Source organism: Melanostigma gelatinosum, assembly GCF_949748355.1.
Source record: "Melanostigma gelatinosum genome assembly, chromosome: 11".
NCBI classification, from domain to species: Eukaryota; Metazoa; Chordata; class Actinopteri; order Perciformes; family Zoarcidae; genus Melanostigma; species Melanostigma gelatinosum.
In genome coordinates, this window is record NC_136644.1 from 25,537,355 (window position 1) to 25,554,615 (window position 17,261).

Genomic DNA, 17,261 nt, shown 5'->3' on the forward strand with positions numbered 1-17,261 from the left:
TTACAGTGCGGATGGTTCATAATGTAGCAGAGGATCAGACATAAACCATTCAGTGCTTTATGAACATACCGTAATATTTTGAAAATGAATTCTTTGATCGACAGGAAGCCGGTGTAAAGACCTCAGATAATAACTTTGTATATTGAAGGTAAATACGTCCACTTCAGTGTACTCTCTGTCTCCATCCAGCTGAGTCTCCCTCTGGTTTAACTGCATCTGAAGAAAACCACATGAAGTTATTTCTCAGAAATGGAAGTATAAGTTAATCCGAGTTGTTTTTATTTTCCCGACGCAGCAGACTGAAACCCGACTGACCTTCACACCCGGTCCTCCTGCTCCTCTGAGTCTTCTGTCTGTGCTGCAGTGTTTGAGACGTTCTCATACTCAGGATCAGAGTCCAACTGATGGAGAGACGACAAGACGAGAGTCAAAGGCCTCGCAAAGGCCAATAATTAGTTATTTTAACTTCAACAAAGATCTGTTCCTAAACCTAATTAAGTAGTTGTGTTGAGTAAACCTAACTAAGTTATCTTCTGTGAAGACAGAAGTTTCTTTTGAACAGACTGTGTGCGTGTAACGAGCTGAAATTGACTCGTGTGGCTGGTTTTTGTAGAAAAACGCACGAAAAATGAGGAGAAACTTATCGAAGGATTTCATACAAACCGTTGTTTGAGGATACGTTGCTCAAATACATGTTGTCTTTTCTGTCTACGTCTCTCTGATATTTTCCGATTATTCTACAAATCTGCCATTACTTCCTTCGGAATATCTCTTACTGATATTGTTGAAAAGTATTCTTGACATGCTGGCATGCAAAAACTAACCAAGGGGGAGGGTCAGTTAGAGACTTTCCTTTAAAACAAAGAACATTTGTAGTAAACGTGGTTGTAAAATGTTGGAGGGTAAATACACAAAGGTGGTTGATAAAAATAAAGATCACTAATAAAGTTAGGTGTTAATTATCTTGATGACCTCATAATAAGAACAATGGCCCTTTGGTGAGTTCTGTCACTGAGGCCAAATGTCTCTCTCACCTCCACAGTCTCTATGGGTTCATGTGGTTCAGTGGTGGAGCTCCGAGCTTTCTTCTTCCTGGATTGAATCCAACAACAAACAAAGACCACAAATGAATAAACATTTAATGACAACTCCAAAACTATTGAAGGAAGTATTCAAAGTGAAAGATCAGTGAGGATTAGTTCTCGTAGTTTTACCTCATCCACAGACAAAAGAGAAGCAGAGAAATGGGAATCACAGCCACCAGAGTCAACCTGGTGTTATGTATGATCATTGTTGTTCTATCTAGAACTGGAGACAGACAGTTATTAGATAAACACTTTACCTGATCAGAACGGTTTGATTCATGAATAAACTTATCAGACGATGCTGTTTGTTAATCAGACGATTAGTGTCTTGGAGAAACTCACCTGCTACAACAGTCAGGTGTAAGGTGGAGTTACTACGTCCTCTCATGTTCACGGCTTCACAGGAATAACTCCCACTGTGTTCAGCTCTGAAGTCAGTGATGTTGAAGATCTGTCCTGATGCTTTTGGTGAGTCTTCATCCTCCTTGTACCAGGTGTAGCTAGCTGCTGGGTTAGCATCACTGCTACAGGTCAGAGTCACTGAACTGCCCTCCACTATCTCAGCAGAGGGACTCACTGACACAGAGGGAAGCTTTGGACCATCTGGACATGCATAAATAAATAGAAATAAAAATAATTGAACTGCAAGTTGCATAAATGCTACATGTTGTATGAGTACGGCATGTGAAACAGAGGAGAAACCCCTTTTCTTGGGAACTGACCAATGTATGTTCCTTTTTAAATTAGAGATTTCACTCACATTTCACATCAATAGAGATGAATTCAGATCTCTTCGTCCCCAGCTGGTTCTCAGCTCTACAGTAATACTGTCCAGAGTCAGAGGACTGGATGGAGCTGAAGACCAGCTGAGGTTCTCCACTGAGCACTGTTTGGTTCTCCTTGTACCAGGTGTAGCTAGCTGCTGGGTTAGCATCACTGCTACAGGTCAGAGTCACTGAACTGCCCTCCACTATCTCAGCAGAGGGACTCACTGACACAGAGGGAAGCTTTGGACCATCTGGAGGAGACGTGTTAACAGAGATTATTCTCGGTAAAGATTGTGTTCAAACAGAAGAACAAGTGGTATTTCAATAAAACCTGTGAATGTTTGTGTGAAGCAGCATTTCAGACTTTGAAGGTGTTCTGACAAATGGATGTGTGACGGTTTGAATCTGGATCCCAAAACAGAATAAAACCCTAAAATGTCCTGAAGCTGCTCAGTGAATTACAGCAGACTGAATGTGAAGCAAGTAGAGCTGAAGAAAGTAGTTATGATCAGTGAACTCTTCTCCTGCAAACACTGGACAGATTTAAGATGTTTGTTATCTTTAATAAACTGTTTCACTCACATTTCACATCAATAGAGATGAATTCAGATCTCTTCGTCCCCAGCTGGTTCTCAGCTCTACAGTAATACTGTCCAGAGTCAGAGGACTGGATGGAGCTGAAGACGAGCTGAGGTTCTTCACTGAGAGGACGAGGGTCTGGACTTCCATCCTCCTTGTACCAGGTGTAGTTAGCTGCTGGGTTAGCATCACTGCTACAGGTCAGAGTCACTGAACTGCCCTCCACTATCTCAGCAGAGGGACTCACTGACACAGAGGGAAGCGTTGGAGCATCTGGAGGAGACGTGTTAACAGAGATTATTCGAGGTTAAGTTGTGTTGCAGCATGTGAAACTTCTGAGGAGCGATTGTGGTATAAATCAGTCCAGTGAATATGAAACCCAATAGTTGATACGAGCTCTTCAACATCTACCGGAGCAGTGGACGGCTGTGGATGTGTCCTCATGGATGCAACACATTTTACAGATTGAAGCTGTTTTAAATTCACTCACATTTCACATTAACAAAGACGTATTCAGACGTCATCCCCAGATCGTTCTCAGCTCTACAGTCATACTGTCCAGAGTCAGAGGACTGGATGGAGCTGAAGACCAGCTGAGGTTCTCTACTGAGCACTGATTGGTTCTCCTTGTACCAGGTGTAGTTAGCTGCTGGGTTAGCATCACTGCTACAGGTCAGAGTCACTGAACTGCCCTCCACTATCTCAGCAGAGGGACTCACTGACACAGAGGGAAGCTTTGGAGCATCTGGAGGAGACATATCGGTAAATATTGTATTCATTTTAGCATGCATGGTACACAGACTTTTGTAAAATGGGGAATACAATGAACCTTGTTAGTCACTTGACTCACACTGGACATCTATAACTAGAGATGAAGAGTCGATCCATCCATGTTTATTCTCAGACTTGCAGTAGTAGATCCCTCCGTCCTCAGAGCTGATGGAGGTGAAACGATAGATACCTCCTTCTCCATGAGGACGTGTTTGGTTCTCCTTGTACCAGGTGTAGTTAGCTGCTGGGTTAGCATCACTGCTACAGGTCAGAGTCACTGAACTGCCCTCCACTATCTCAGCAGAGGGACTCACTGACACAGAGGGAAGCGTTGGAGCATCTGGACATGCATAAATAAATAGAAATAAAAATAATTGAACTGCAAGTTGCATAAATGCTACATGTTGTATGAGTACGGCATGTGAAACAGAGGAGAACCCCCTTTTCCTGGGAACTGACCAATGTATGTTCCTTTATAAATTAGAGATTTCACTCACATTTCACATCAATAGAGATGAATTCAGATCTCTTCGTCCTCAGCTGGTTCTCAGCTCTACAGTAATACTGTCCAGAGTCAGAGGACTGGATGGAGCTGAAGACGAGCTGAGGTTCTTCACTGAGAGGACGAGGGTCTGGATTTCCATCCTCCTTGTACCAGGTGTAGTTAGCTGCTGGGTTAGCATCACTGCTACAGGTCAGAGTCACTGAACTGCCCTCCACTATCTCAGCAGAGGGACTCACTGACACAGAGGGAAGCTTTGGACCATCTGGAGGAGAAAGAGAGACTTAAGACTTTCACATTAGATGTTGATGTATGTAGTAAATAATAACGTGGCTTCGTCACATGCATTTTGAATTAAGTTCATGTATTTTGTGAACAACAATCTTCACAAAAAGATTACAGTCAAAATGAATTTGGAAAATCCCCGGGCGCCTGTCATGGGCAGCCCATTGCTCCCTATATACAGGGATGGGTCAAATGCAGAGACACATTTCCGCCATACCGGGATGAATACAATATAATAAAAAAGAAATTCACATCACTTCTCTGGAGAGTTTCAATGAGAGTTCTGTTCCAAATAAATAACAGGTGAACCAGGTGTGTCTACATGGAACATGTCCCTCACTGCTGGGCCACCAGGACACCAGATGTGATGATGTTTTGTACTCACACTGAACATCTACTGACAAAGACGTAGAGTCGATCCATCCATGTTTATTCTCAGACTTGCAGTAGTAGATCCCTCCGTCCTCAGAGCTGATGGAGGTGAAACGATAGATACCTCCTTCTCCATGAGGACGTGTTTGGTTCTCCTTGTACCAGGTGTAGTTAGCTGCTGGGTTAGCATCACTGCTACAGGTCACAGTCACTGAACTGCCCTCCACTATCTCAGCAGAGGGACTCACTGACACAGAGGGAAGCTTTGGACCATCTGGAGGAGACGTGTTAACAGAGATTATTCTCGGTAAAGATTGTGTTCAAACAGAAGAACAAGTGGTATTTCAATAAAACCTGTGAATGTTTGTGTGAAGCAGCATTTCAGACTTTGAAGGTGTTCTGACAAATGGATGTGTGACGGTTTGAATCTGGATCCCAAAACAGAATAAAACCCTAAAATGTCCTGAAGCTGCTCAGTGAATTACAGCAGACTGAATGTGAAGCAAGTAGAGCTGAAGAAAGTAGTTATGATCAGTGAACTCTTCTCCTGCAAACACTGGACAGATTTAAGATGTTTGTTATCTTTAATAAACTGTTTCACTCACATTTCACATCAATAGAGATGAATTCAGATCTCTTCGTCCCCAGCTGGTTCTCAGCTCTACAGTAATACTGTCCAGAGTCAGAGGACTGGATGGAGCTGAAGACGAGCTGAGGTTCTTCACTGAGAGGACGAGGGTCTGGACTTCCATCCTCCTTGTACCAGGTGTAGTTAGCTGCTGGGTTAGCATCACTGCTACAGGTCAGAGTCACTGAACTGCCCTCCACTATCTCAGCAGAGGGACTCACTGACACAGAGGGAAGCGTTGGACCATCTGGACATGCATAAATAAATAGAAATAAAAAGAATTGAACTGCAAGTTGCACAAATGCTACATACATGTGTGGCATATGTGAAATATAGGAAAACAACCTTTTCCTGGCAACTGACCAATGTATGTTCCTTTATAAATTGGAGATTTTACTCACATTTCACATCAACATAGATGTATCTAGACGTCCTCCCCAGCTGGTTCTCAGCTCTACAGTAATACTGTCCAGAGTCAGAGGACTGGATGGAGCTGAAGACGAGCTGAGGTTCTTCACTGAGAGGACGAGGGTCTGGATTTCCATCCTCCTTGTACCAGGTGTAGCTAGCTGCTGGGTTAGCATCACTGCTACAGGTCAGAGTCACTGAACTGCCCTCCACTATCTCAGCAGAGGGACTCACTGACACAGAGGGAAGCTTTGGAGCATCTGGAGGAGACATATCGGTAAATATTGTATGAATTTTAGCATGCATGGTACACAGACTTTTGTAAAATGGGGAATACAATGAACCTTTTTAGTCACTTGACTCACACTGGACATCTATAACTAGAGATGAAGAGTCGATCCATCCATGTTTATTCTCAGACTTGCAGTAGTAGATCCCTCCGTCCTCAGAGCTGATGGAGGTGAAACGATAGATACCTCCTTCTCCATGAGGACGTGTTTGGTTCTCCTTGTACCAGGTGTAGTTAGCTGCTGGGTTAGCATCACTGCTACAGGTCAGAGTCACTGAACTGCCCTCCACTATCTCAGCAGAGGGACTCACTGACACAGAGGGAAGCGTTGGAGCATCTGGAGGAGACGTGTTAACAGAGATTATTCGAGGTTAAGTTGTGTTGCAGCATCTGAAACTTCTGAGGAGCGATTGTGGTATAAATCAGTCCAGTGAATATAAAACCCAATAGTTGATACGAGCTCTTCAACATCTACCGGAGCAGTGGACGGCTGTGGATGTGTCCTCATGGATGCAACACATTTTACAGATTGAAGCTGTTTTAAATTCACTCACATTTCACATTAACAAAGACGTATTCAGACGTCATCCCCAGATCGTTCTCAGCTCTACAGTCATACTGTCCAGAGTCAGAGGACTGGATGGAGCTGAAGACCAGCTGAGGTTCTCCACTGAGCACTGATTGGTTCTCCTTGTACCAGGTGTAGTTAGCTGCTGGGTTAGCATCACTGCTACAGGTCAGAGTCACTGAACTGCCCTCCACTATCTCAGCAGAGGGACTCACTGACACAGAGGGAAGCTTTGGACCATCTGGACATGCATAAATAAATAGAAATAAAAATAATTAAACTGCAAGTTGCATAAATGCTACATGTTGTATGAGTACGGCATGTGAAACAGAGGAGAAACCCCTTTTCCTGGGAACTGACCAATGTATGTTCCTTTTTAAATTAGAGATTTCACTCACATTTCACATCAATGGAGATGAATTCAGATCTCTTCGTCCTCAGCTGGTTCTCAGCTCTACAGTAATACTGTCCAGAGTCAGAGGACTGGATGGAGCTGAAGACGAGCTGAGGTTCTTCACTGAGAGGACGAGGGTCTGGATTTCCATCCTCCTTGTACCAGGTGTAGTTAGCTGCTGGGTTAGCATCACTGCTACAGGTCAGAGTCACTGAACTGCCCTCCACTATCTCAGCAGAGGGACTCACTGACACAGAGGGAAGCTTTGGACCATCTGGAGGAGACGTGTTAACAGAGATTATTCTCGGTAAAGATTGTGTTCAAACAGAAGAACAAGTGGTATTTCAATAAAACCTGTGAATGTTTGTGTGAAGCAGCATTTCAGACTTTGAAGGTGTTCTGACAAATGGATGTGTGACGGTTTGAATCTGGATCCCAAAACAGAATAAAACCCTAAAATGTCCTGAAGCTGCTCAGTGAATTACAGCAGACTGAATGTGAAGCAAGTAGAGCTGAAGAAAGTAGTTATGATCAGTGAACTCTTCTCCTGCAAACACTGGACAGATTTAAGATGTTTGTTATCTTTAATAAACTGTTTCACTCACATTTCACATCAATAGAGATGAATTCAGATCTCTTCGTCCCCAGCTGGTTCTCAGCTCTACAGTAATACTGTCCAGAGTCAGAGGACTGGATGGAGCTGAAGACCAGCTGAGGTTCTTCACTGAGAGGACGAGGGTCTGGACTTCCATCCTCCTTGTACCAGGTGTAGTTAGCTGCTGGGTTAGCATCACTGCTACAGGTCAGAGTCACTGAACTGCCCTCCACTATCTCAGCAGAGGGACTCACTGACACAGAGGGAAGCGTTGGAGCATCTGGAGGAGACGTGTTAACAGAGATTATTCGAGGTTAAGTTGTGTTGCAGCATGTGAAACTTCTGAGGAGCGATTGTGGTATAAATCAGTCCAGTGAATATGAAACCCAATAGTTGATACGAGCTCTTCAACATCTACCGGAGCAGTGGACGGCTGTGGATGTGTCCTCATGGATGCAACACATTTTACAGATTGAAGCTGTTTTAAATTCACTCACATTTCACATTAACAAAGACGTATTCAGACGTCATCCCCAGATCGTTCTCAGCTCTACAGTCATACTGTCCAGAGTCAGAGGACTGGATGGAGCTGAAGACCAGCTGAGGTTCTCTACTGAGCACTGATTGGTTCTCCTTGTACCAGGTGTAGTTAGCTGCTGGGTTAGCATCACTGCTACAGGTCAGAGTCACTGAACTGCCCTCCACTATCTCAGCAGAGGGACTCACTGACACAGAGGGAAGCTTTGGAGCATCTGGAGGAGACATATCGGTAAATATTGTATTCATTTTAGCATGCATGGTACACAGACTTTTGTAAAATGGGGAATACAATGAACCTTGTTAGTCACTTGACTCACACTGGACATCTATAACTAGAGATGAAGAGTCGATCCATCCATGTTTATTCTCAGACTTGCAGTAGTAGATCCCTCCGTCCTCAGAGCTGATGGAGGTGAAACGATAGATACCTCCTTCTCCATGAGGACGTGTTTGGTTCTCCTTGTACCAGGTGTAGTTAGCTGCTGGGTTAGCATCACTGCTACAGGTCAGAGTCACTGAACTGCCCTCCACTATCTCAGCAGAGGGACTCACTGACACAGAGGGAAGCGTTGGAGCATCTGGACATGCATAAATAAATAGAAATAAAAATAATTGAACTGCAAGTTGCATAAATGCTACATGTTGTATGAGTACGGCATGTGAAACAGAGGAGAACCCCCTTTTCCTGGGAACTGACCAATGTATGTTCCTTTATAAATTAGAGATTTCACTCACATTTCACATCAATAGAGATGAATTCAGATCTCTTCGTCCTCAGCTGGTTCTCAGCTCTACAGTAATACTGTCCAGAGTCAGAGGACTGGATGGAGCTGAAGACGAGCTGAGGTTCTTCACTGAGAGGACGAGGGTCTGGATTTCCATCCTCCTTGTACCAGGTGTAGTTAGCTGCTGGGTTAGCATCACTGCTACAGGTCAGAGTCACTGAACTGCCCTCCACTATCTCAGCAGAGGGACTCACTGACACAGAGGGAAGCTTTGGACCATCTGGAGGAGAAAGAGAGACTTAAGACTTTCACATTAGATGTTGATGTATGTAGTAAATAATAACGTGGCTTCGTCACATGCATTTTGAATTAAGTTCATGTATTTTGTGAACAACAATCTTCACAAAAAGATTACAGTCAAAATGAATTTGGAAAATCCCCGGGCGCCTGTCATGGGCAGCCCATTGCTCCCTATATACAGGGATGGGTCAAATGCAGAGACACATTTCCGCCATACCGGGATGAATACAATATAATAAAAAAGAAATTCACATCACTTCTCTGGAGAGTTTCAATGAGAGTTCTGTTCCAAATAAATAACAGGTGAACCAGGTGTGTCTACATGGAACATGTCCCTCACTGCTGGGCCACCAGGACACCAGATGTGATGATGTTTTGTACTCACACTGAACATCTACTGACAAAGACGTAGAGTCGATCCATCCATGTTTATTCTCAGACTTGCAGTAGTAGATCCCTCCGTCCTCAGAGCTGATGGAGGTGAAACGATAGATACCTCCTTCTCCATGAGGACGTGTTTGGTTCTCCTTGTACCAGGTGTAGTTAGCTGCTGGGTTAGCATCACTGCTACAGGTCACAGTCACTGAACTGCCCTCCACTATCTCAGCAGAGGGACTCACTGACACAGAGGGAAGCTTTGGACCATCTGGAGGAGACGTGTTAACAGAGATTATTCTCGGTAAAGATTGTGTTCAAACAGAAGAACAAGTGGTATTTCAATAAAACCTGTGAATGTTTGTGTGAAGCAGCATTTCAGACTTTGAAGGTGTTCTGACAAATGGATGTGTGACGGTTTGAATCTGGATCCCAAAACAGAATAAAACCCTAAAATGTCCTGAAGCTGCTCAGTGAATTACAGCAGACTGAATGTGAAGCAAGTAGAGCTGAAGAAAGTAGTTATGATCAGTGAACTCTTCTCCTGCAAACACTGGACAGATTTAAGATGTTTGTTATCTTTAATAAACTGTTTCACTCACATTTCACATCAATAGAGATGAATTCAGATCTCTTCGTCCCCAGCTGGTTCTCAGCTCTACAGTAATACTGTCCAGAGTCAGAGGACTGGATGGAGCTGAAGACGAGCTGAGGTTCTTCACTGAGAGGACGAGGGTCTGGACTTCCATCCTCCTTGTACCAGGTGTAGTTAGCTGCTGGGTTAGCATCACTGCTACAGGTCAGAGTCACTGAACTGCCCTCCACTATCTCAGCAGAGGGACTCACTGACACAGAGGGAAGCGTTGGACCATCTGGACATGCATAAATAAATAGAAATAAAAAGAATTGAACTGCAAGTTGCACAAATGCTACATACATGTGTGGCATATGTGAAATATAGGAAAACAACCTTTTCCTGGCAACTGACCAATGTATGTTCCTTTATAAATTGGAGATTTTACTCACATTTCACATCAACATAGATGTATCTAGACGTCCTCCCCAGCTGGTTCTCAGCTCTACAGTAATACTGTCCAGAGTCAGAGGACTGGATGGAGCTGAAGACGAGCTGAGGTTCTTCACTGAGAGGACGAGGGTCTGGATTTCCATCCTCCTTGTACCAGGTGTAGCTAGCTGCTGGGTTAGCATCACTGCTACAGGTCAGAGTCACTGAACTGCCCTCCACTATCTCAGCAGAGGGACTCACTGACACAGAGGGAAGCTTTGGAGCATCTGGAGGAGACATATCGGTAAATATTGTATGAATTTTAGCATGCATGGTACACAGACTTTTGTAAAATGGGGAATACAATGAACCTTTTTAGTCACTTGACTCACACTGGACATCTATAACTAGAGATGAAGAGTCGATCCATCCATGTTTATTCTCAGACTTGCAGTAGTAGATCCCTCCGTCCTCAGAGCTGATGGAGGTGAAACGATAGATACCTCCTTCTCCATGAGGACGTGTTTGGTTCTCCTTGTACCAGGTGTAGTTAGCTGCTGGGTTAGCATCACTGCTACAGGTCAGAGTCACTGAACTGCCCTCCACTATCTCAGCAGAGGGACTCACTGACACAGAGGGAAGCGTTGGAGCATCTGGAGGAGACGTGTTAACAGAGATTATTCGAGGTTAAGTTGTGTTGCAGCATCTGAAACTTCTGAGGAGCGATTGTGGTATAAATCAGTCCAGTGAATATAAAACCCAATAGTTGATACGAGCTCTTCAACATCTACCGGAGCAGTGGACGGCTGTGGATGTGTCCTCATGGATGCAACACATTTTACAGATTGAAGCTGTTTTAAATTCACTCACATTTCACATTAACAAAGACGTATTCAGACGTCATCCCCAGATCGTTCTCAGCTCTACAGTCATACTGTCCAGAGTCAGAGGACTGGATGGAGCTGAAGACCAGCTGAGGTTCTCCACTGAGCACTGATTGGTTCTCCTTGTACCAGGTGTAGTTAGCTGCTGGGTTAGCATCACTGCTACAGGTCAGAGTCACTGAACTGCCCTCCACTATCTCAGCAGAGGGACTCACTGACACAGAGGGAAGCTTTGGACCATCTGGACATGCATAAATAAATAGAAATAAAAATAATTAAACTGCAAGTTGCATAAATGCTACATGTTGTATGAGTACGGCATGTGAAACAGAGGAGAAACCCCTTTTCCTGGGAACTGACCAATGTATGTTCCTTTTTAAATTAGAGATTTCACTCACATTTCACATCAATGGAGATGAATTCAGATCTCTTCGTCCTCAGCTGGTTCTCAGCTCTACAGTAATACTGTCCAGAGTCAGAGGACTGGATGGAGCTGAAGACGAGCTGAGGTTCTTCACTGAGAGGACGAGGGTCTGGATTTCCATCCTCCTTGTACCAGGTGTAGTTAGCTGCTGGGTTAGCATCACTGCTACAGGTCAGAGTCACTGAACTGCCCTCCACTATCTCAGCAGAGGGACTCACTGACACAGAGGGAAGCTTTGGACCATCTGGAGGAGACGTGTTAACAGAGATTATTCTCGGTAAAGATTGTGTTCAAACAGAAGAACAAGTGGTATTTCAATAAAACCTGTGAATGTTTGTGTGAAGCAGCATTTCAGACTTTGAAGGTGTTCTGACAAATGGATGTGTGACGGTTTGAATCTGGATCCCAAAACAGAATAAAACCCTAAAATGTCCTGAAGCTGCTCAGTGAATTACAGCAGACTGAATGTGAAGCAAGTAGAGCTGAAGAAAGTAGTTATGATCAGTGAACTCTTCTCCTGCAAACACTGGACAGATTTAAGATGTTTGTTATCTTTAATAAACTGTTTCACTCACATTTCACATCAATAGAGATGAATTCAGATATCTTCGTCCCCAGCTGGTTCTCAGCTCTACAGTAATACTGTCCAGAGTCAGAGGACTGGATGGAGCTGAAGACCAGCTGAGGTTCTTCACTGAGAGGACGAGGGTCTGGACTTCCATCCTCCTTGTACCAGGTGTAGTTAGCTGCTGGGTTAGCATCACTGCTACAGGTCAGAGTCACTGAACTGCCCTCCACTATCTCAGCAGAGGGACTCACTGACACAGAGGGAAGCGTTGGAGCATCTGGAGGAGACGTGTTAACAGAGATTATTCGAGGTTAAGTTGTGTTGCAGCATCTGAAACTTCTGAGGAGCGATTGTGGTATAAATCAGTCCAGTGAATATGAAACCCAATAGTTGATACGAGCTCTTCAACATCTACCGGAGCAGTGGACGGCTGTGGATGTGTCCTCATGGATGCAACACATTTTACAGATTGAAGCTGTTTTAAATTCACTCACATTTCACATTAACAAAGACGTATTCAGACGTCATCCCCAGATCGTTCTCAGCTCTACAGTCATACTGTCCAGAGTCAGAGGACTGGATGGAGCTGAAGACCAGCTGAGGTTCTCTACTGAGCACTGATTGGTTCTCCTTGTACCAGGTGTAGTTAGCTGCTGGGTTAGCATCACTGCTACAGGTCAGAGTCACTGAACTGCCCTCCACTATCTCAGCAGAGGGACTCACTGACACAGAGGGAAGCTTTGGACCATCTGGAGGAGACATATCGGTAAATATTGTATTCATTTTAGCATGCATGGTACACAGACTTTTGTAAAATGGGGAATACAATGAACCTTGTTAGTCACTTGACTCACACTGGACATCTATAACTAGAGATGAAGAGTCGATCCGTCCATGTTTATTCTCAGACTTGCAGTAGTAGATCCCTCCGTCCTCAGAGCTGATGGAGGTGAAACGATAGATACCTCCTTCTCCATGAGGACGTGTTTGGTTCTCCTTGTACCAGGTGTAGCTAGCTGCTGGGTTAGCATCACTGCTACAGGTCAGAGTCACTGAACTGCCCTCCACTATCTCAGCAGAGGGACTCACTGACACAGAGGGAAGCGTTGGAGCATCTGGACATGCATAAATAAATAGAAATAAAAATAATTGAACTGCAAGTTGCATAAATGCTACATGTTGTATGAGTACGGCATGTGAAACAGAGGAGAACCCCCTTTTCCTGGGAACTGACCAATGTATGTTCCTTTATAAATTAGAGATTTCACTCACATTTCACATCAATAGAGATGAATTCAGATCTCTTCGTCCCCAGCTGGTTCTCAGCTCTACAGTAATACTGTCCAGAGTCAGAGGACTGGATGGAGCTGAAGACGAGCTGAGGTTCTTCACTGAGAGGACGAGGGTCTGGATTTCCATCCTCCTTGTACCAGGTGTAGTTAGCTGCTGGGTTAGCATCACTGCTACAGGTCAGAGTCACTGAACTGCCCTCCACTATCTCAGCAGAGGGACTCACTGACACAGAGGGAAGCTTTGGACCATCTGGAGGAGAAAGAGAGACTTAAGACTTTCACATTAGATGTTGATGTATGTAGTAAATAATAACGTGGCTTCGTCACATGCATTTTGAATTAAGTTCATGTATTTTGTGAACAACAATCTTCACAAAAAGATTACAGTCAAAATGAATTTGGAAAATCCCCGGGCGCCTGTCATGGGCAGCCCATTGCTCCCTATATACAGGGATGGGTCAAATGCAGAGACACATTTCCGCCATACCGGGATGAATACAATATAATAAAAAAGAAATTCACATCACTTCTCTGGAGAGTTTCAATGAGAGTTCTGTTCCAAATAAATAACAGGTGAACCAGGTGTGTCTACATGGAACATGTCCCTCACTGCTGGGCCACCAGGACACCAGATGTGATGATGTTTTGTACTCACACTGAACATCTACTGACAAAGACGTAGAGTCGATCCATCCATGTTTATTCTCAGACTTGCAGTAGTAGATCCCTCCGTCCTCAGAGCTGATGGAGGTGAAACGATAGATACCTCCTTCTCCATGAGGACGTGTTTGGTTCTCCTTGTACCAGGTGTAGCTAGCTGCTGGGTTAGCATCACTGCTACAGGTCACAGTCACTGAACTGCCCTCCACTATCTCAGCAGAGGGACTCACTGACACAGAGGGAAGCTTTGGACCATCTGGACATGAATATATATTATTATAAGTTGATCAATAGCATCTTTATTTAAACACCACAGGCTTCATAAAAAAGAACTGGCCAGACCAGTTTGTAGGTTTCTTGTTGAACATTAAATTCTACTTCATGTGTCGTGTTCTTTTAATAAAGAGCAAACAATTTGACAGATGTCATGTGTCTGCTCCTTATTACCTTTATTGTACTCACATTTCACATCAATAGAGATGAATTCAGATCTCTTCGTCTCCAGCTGGTTCTCAGCTCTACAGTAATACTGTCCAGAGTCAGAGGACTGGATGGAGCTGAAGACGAGCTGAGGTTCTTCACTGAGAGGACGAGGGTCTGGATTTCCATCCTCCTTGTACCAGGTGTAGCTAGCTGCTGGGTTAGCATCACTGCTACAGGTCAGAGTCACTGAACTGCCCTCCACTATCTCAGCAGAGGGACTCACTGACACAGAGGGAAGCTTTGGACCATCTGGAGGAGACATATCGGTAAATATTGTATTCATTTTAGCATGCATGGTACACAGACTTTTGTAAAATGGGGAATACAATGAACCTTGTTAGTCACTTGACTCACACTGGACATCTATAACTAGAGATGAAGAGTCGATCCATCCATGTTTATTCTCAGACTTGCAGTAGTAGATCCCTCCGTCCTCAGAGCTGATGGAGGTGAAACGATAGATACCTCCTTCTCCATGAGGACGTGTTTGGTTCTCCTTGTACCAGGTGTAGCTAGCTGCTGGGTTAGCATCACTGCTACAGGTCAGAGTCACTGAACTGCCCTCCACTATCTCAGCAGAGGGACTCACTGACACAGAGGGAAGCGTTGGAGCATCTGGAGGAGACGTGTTAACAGAGATTATTCGAGGTTAAGTTGTGTTGCAGCATCTGAAACTTCTGAGGAGCGATTGTGGTATAAATCAGTCCAGTGAATATGAAACCCAATAGTTGATACGAGCTCTTCAACATCTACCGGAGCAGTGGACGGCTGTGGATGTGTCCTCATGGATGCAACACATTTTACAGATTGAAGCTGTTTTAAATTCACTCACATTTCACATTAACAAAGACGGATTCAGACGTCATCCCCAGATCGTTCTCAGCTCTACAGTCATACTGTCCAGAGTCAGAGGACTGGATGGAGCTGAAGACCAGCTGAGGTTCTCCACTGAGCACTGATTGGTCCTCCTTGTACCAGGTGTAGCTAGCTGCTGGGTTAGCATCACTGCTACAGGTCAGAGTCACTGAACTGCCCTCCACTATCTCAGCAGAGGGACTCACTGACACAGAGGGAAGCTTTGGACCATCTGGAGGAGACGTGTTAACAGAGATTATTCTCGGTAAAGATTGTGTTCAAACAGAAGAACAAGTGGTATTTCAATAAAACCTGTGAATGTTTGTGTGAAGCAGCATTTCAGACTTTGAAGGTGTTCTGACAAATGGATGTGTGACGGTTTGAATCTGGATCCCAAAACAGAATAAAACCCTAAAATGTCCTGAAGCTGCTCAGTGAATTACAGCAGACTGAATGTGAAGCAAGTAGAGCTGAAGAAAGTAGTTATGATCAGTGAACTCTTCTCCTGCAAACACTGGACAGATTTAAGATGTTTGTTATCTTTAATAAACTGTTTCACTCACATTTCACATCAATAGAGATGAATTCAGATCTCTTCGTCCCCAGCTGGTTCTCAGCTCTACAGTAATACTGTCCAGAGTCAGAGGACTGGATGGAGCTGAAGACGAGCTGAGGTTCTCTACTGAGAGGACGACGGTATGGATTTCCTTTCTTGTACCAGGTGTAGTTAGCTGCTGGGTTAGCATCACTGCTACAGGTCAGAGTCACTGAACTGCCCTCCACTATCTCAGCAGAGGGACTCACTGACACAGAGGGAAGCTTTGGAGCATCTGGAGGAGAAAGAGAATAAACATACTTCAAGATTATAATATGTTATCATAGAATATTTACCATTTAAATGAATATTTCAGTTCGTTTGTTTCAGACTGTCTCTATTATGTATCACAGCAGCTGTCCAGAGTGCTGATCCTGGAGCTGTCACAGGTGAGACTCCTGCTGGTGTAAAGTGACAATAAGAAGCTTTCATCATCTGTGATGTTCAACAACTCCACACGTTCTTCTCTTTAGATGCTGCTTGTGTCCTTAGCTGAGTCTGTCCTCTCACTTCCAGCTGTTGTAGGGAGTTATTGATTGTTTCTTCACCCAGCTGGCAGATCACTTCTAGTTATGTTCTGGACATAATTCAGCTGAGTCAGCTAAACACACTGTATGAAAATCATAGTATTTTATCCAGTTTCTTCTACGAGTTCTAGTTTTTCTTTTTGTTTCTTTTCATCACATCATTAATTCATAAATACACAGCTGTGTGTACTTTAAGACTTAGAAGACTTCAGTGTGTTTACAGCTGTGATTATAATTGTATTCTTGTGTCAGTGTGTGTGTGACACTTCTACATGTAGACTGAGGGGCCAGGGATTGAACCACCGACCCTCTGGTTAGTGGACCACAGCTCTACCTCCTGAGGAATGTTGTGCTTCATACTTTTGGTTCCTCTAAAGTCACATACAGTGTCAGTCTGGTGCCGCCATATGAGATGTTGTTGAACCTCCACAGGCTGCCACAGTGGAGTAAACTTACACACTGAAGGAGAACGCTGATCCTCATGTTCTGTTACAGCACAGGAATAGCTGTCTGCATAACCATAGTAGACGTAATGAGAATAATATGCTCCTATGTTGATCTTCAGTCCATTCTTGTACCAGAAGTAGTCAGGACGTTCAGGCAGAACACAACTGCTGAGACACTTCAGATACGACCTGGTAGAATCATCTCTGCTCACCTCCACCTGGAGACCTGGAAGTGAGAAGAAGGATCAGAAATGTTATTTTATTAAACTGTCAACATTCACACAAGACTTTTATATTCTAGTTCTCTAGATGTTGAACATTTGGAGATGATTAACATG

At 44.0% G+C, this 17,261-nt stretch overlaps 1 protein-coding gene across 1 annotated transcript; it reads right to left on the reverse strand.

The window, feature by feature from the left end:
• Positions 1-317: 317 nt before the first annotated feature.
• LOC306785092 (basement membrane-specific heparan sulfate proteoglycan core protein-like) lies at positions 318-11,618 on the reverse strand (the record flags this gene model as incomplete). Its single annotated transcript, XM_079279317.1, has 16 exons — positions 318-401; positions 1,035-1,092; positions 5,819-6,023; positions 6,241-6,472; positions 6,831-6,922; positions 7,254-7,523; positions 7,741-7,873; positions 7,904-7,957; positions 8,270-8,334; positions 8,519-8,788; positions 9,194-9,454; positions 9,786-10,055; positions 10,210-10,476; positions 10,582-10,842; positions 11,060-11,218; positions 11,540-11,618. 16 exons carry the CDS (start codon positions 11,616-11,618, stop codon positions 318-320), a joined length of 2,760 nt encoding a protein of 919 aa, XP_079135443.1.
• Between the last annotated feature and the right edge of the window lie 5,643 nt (positions 11,619-17,261).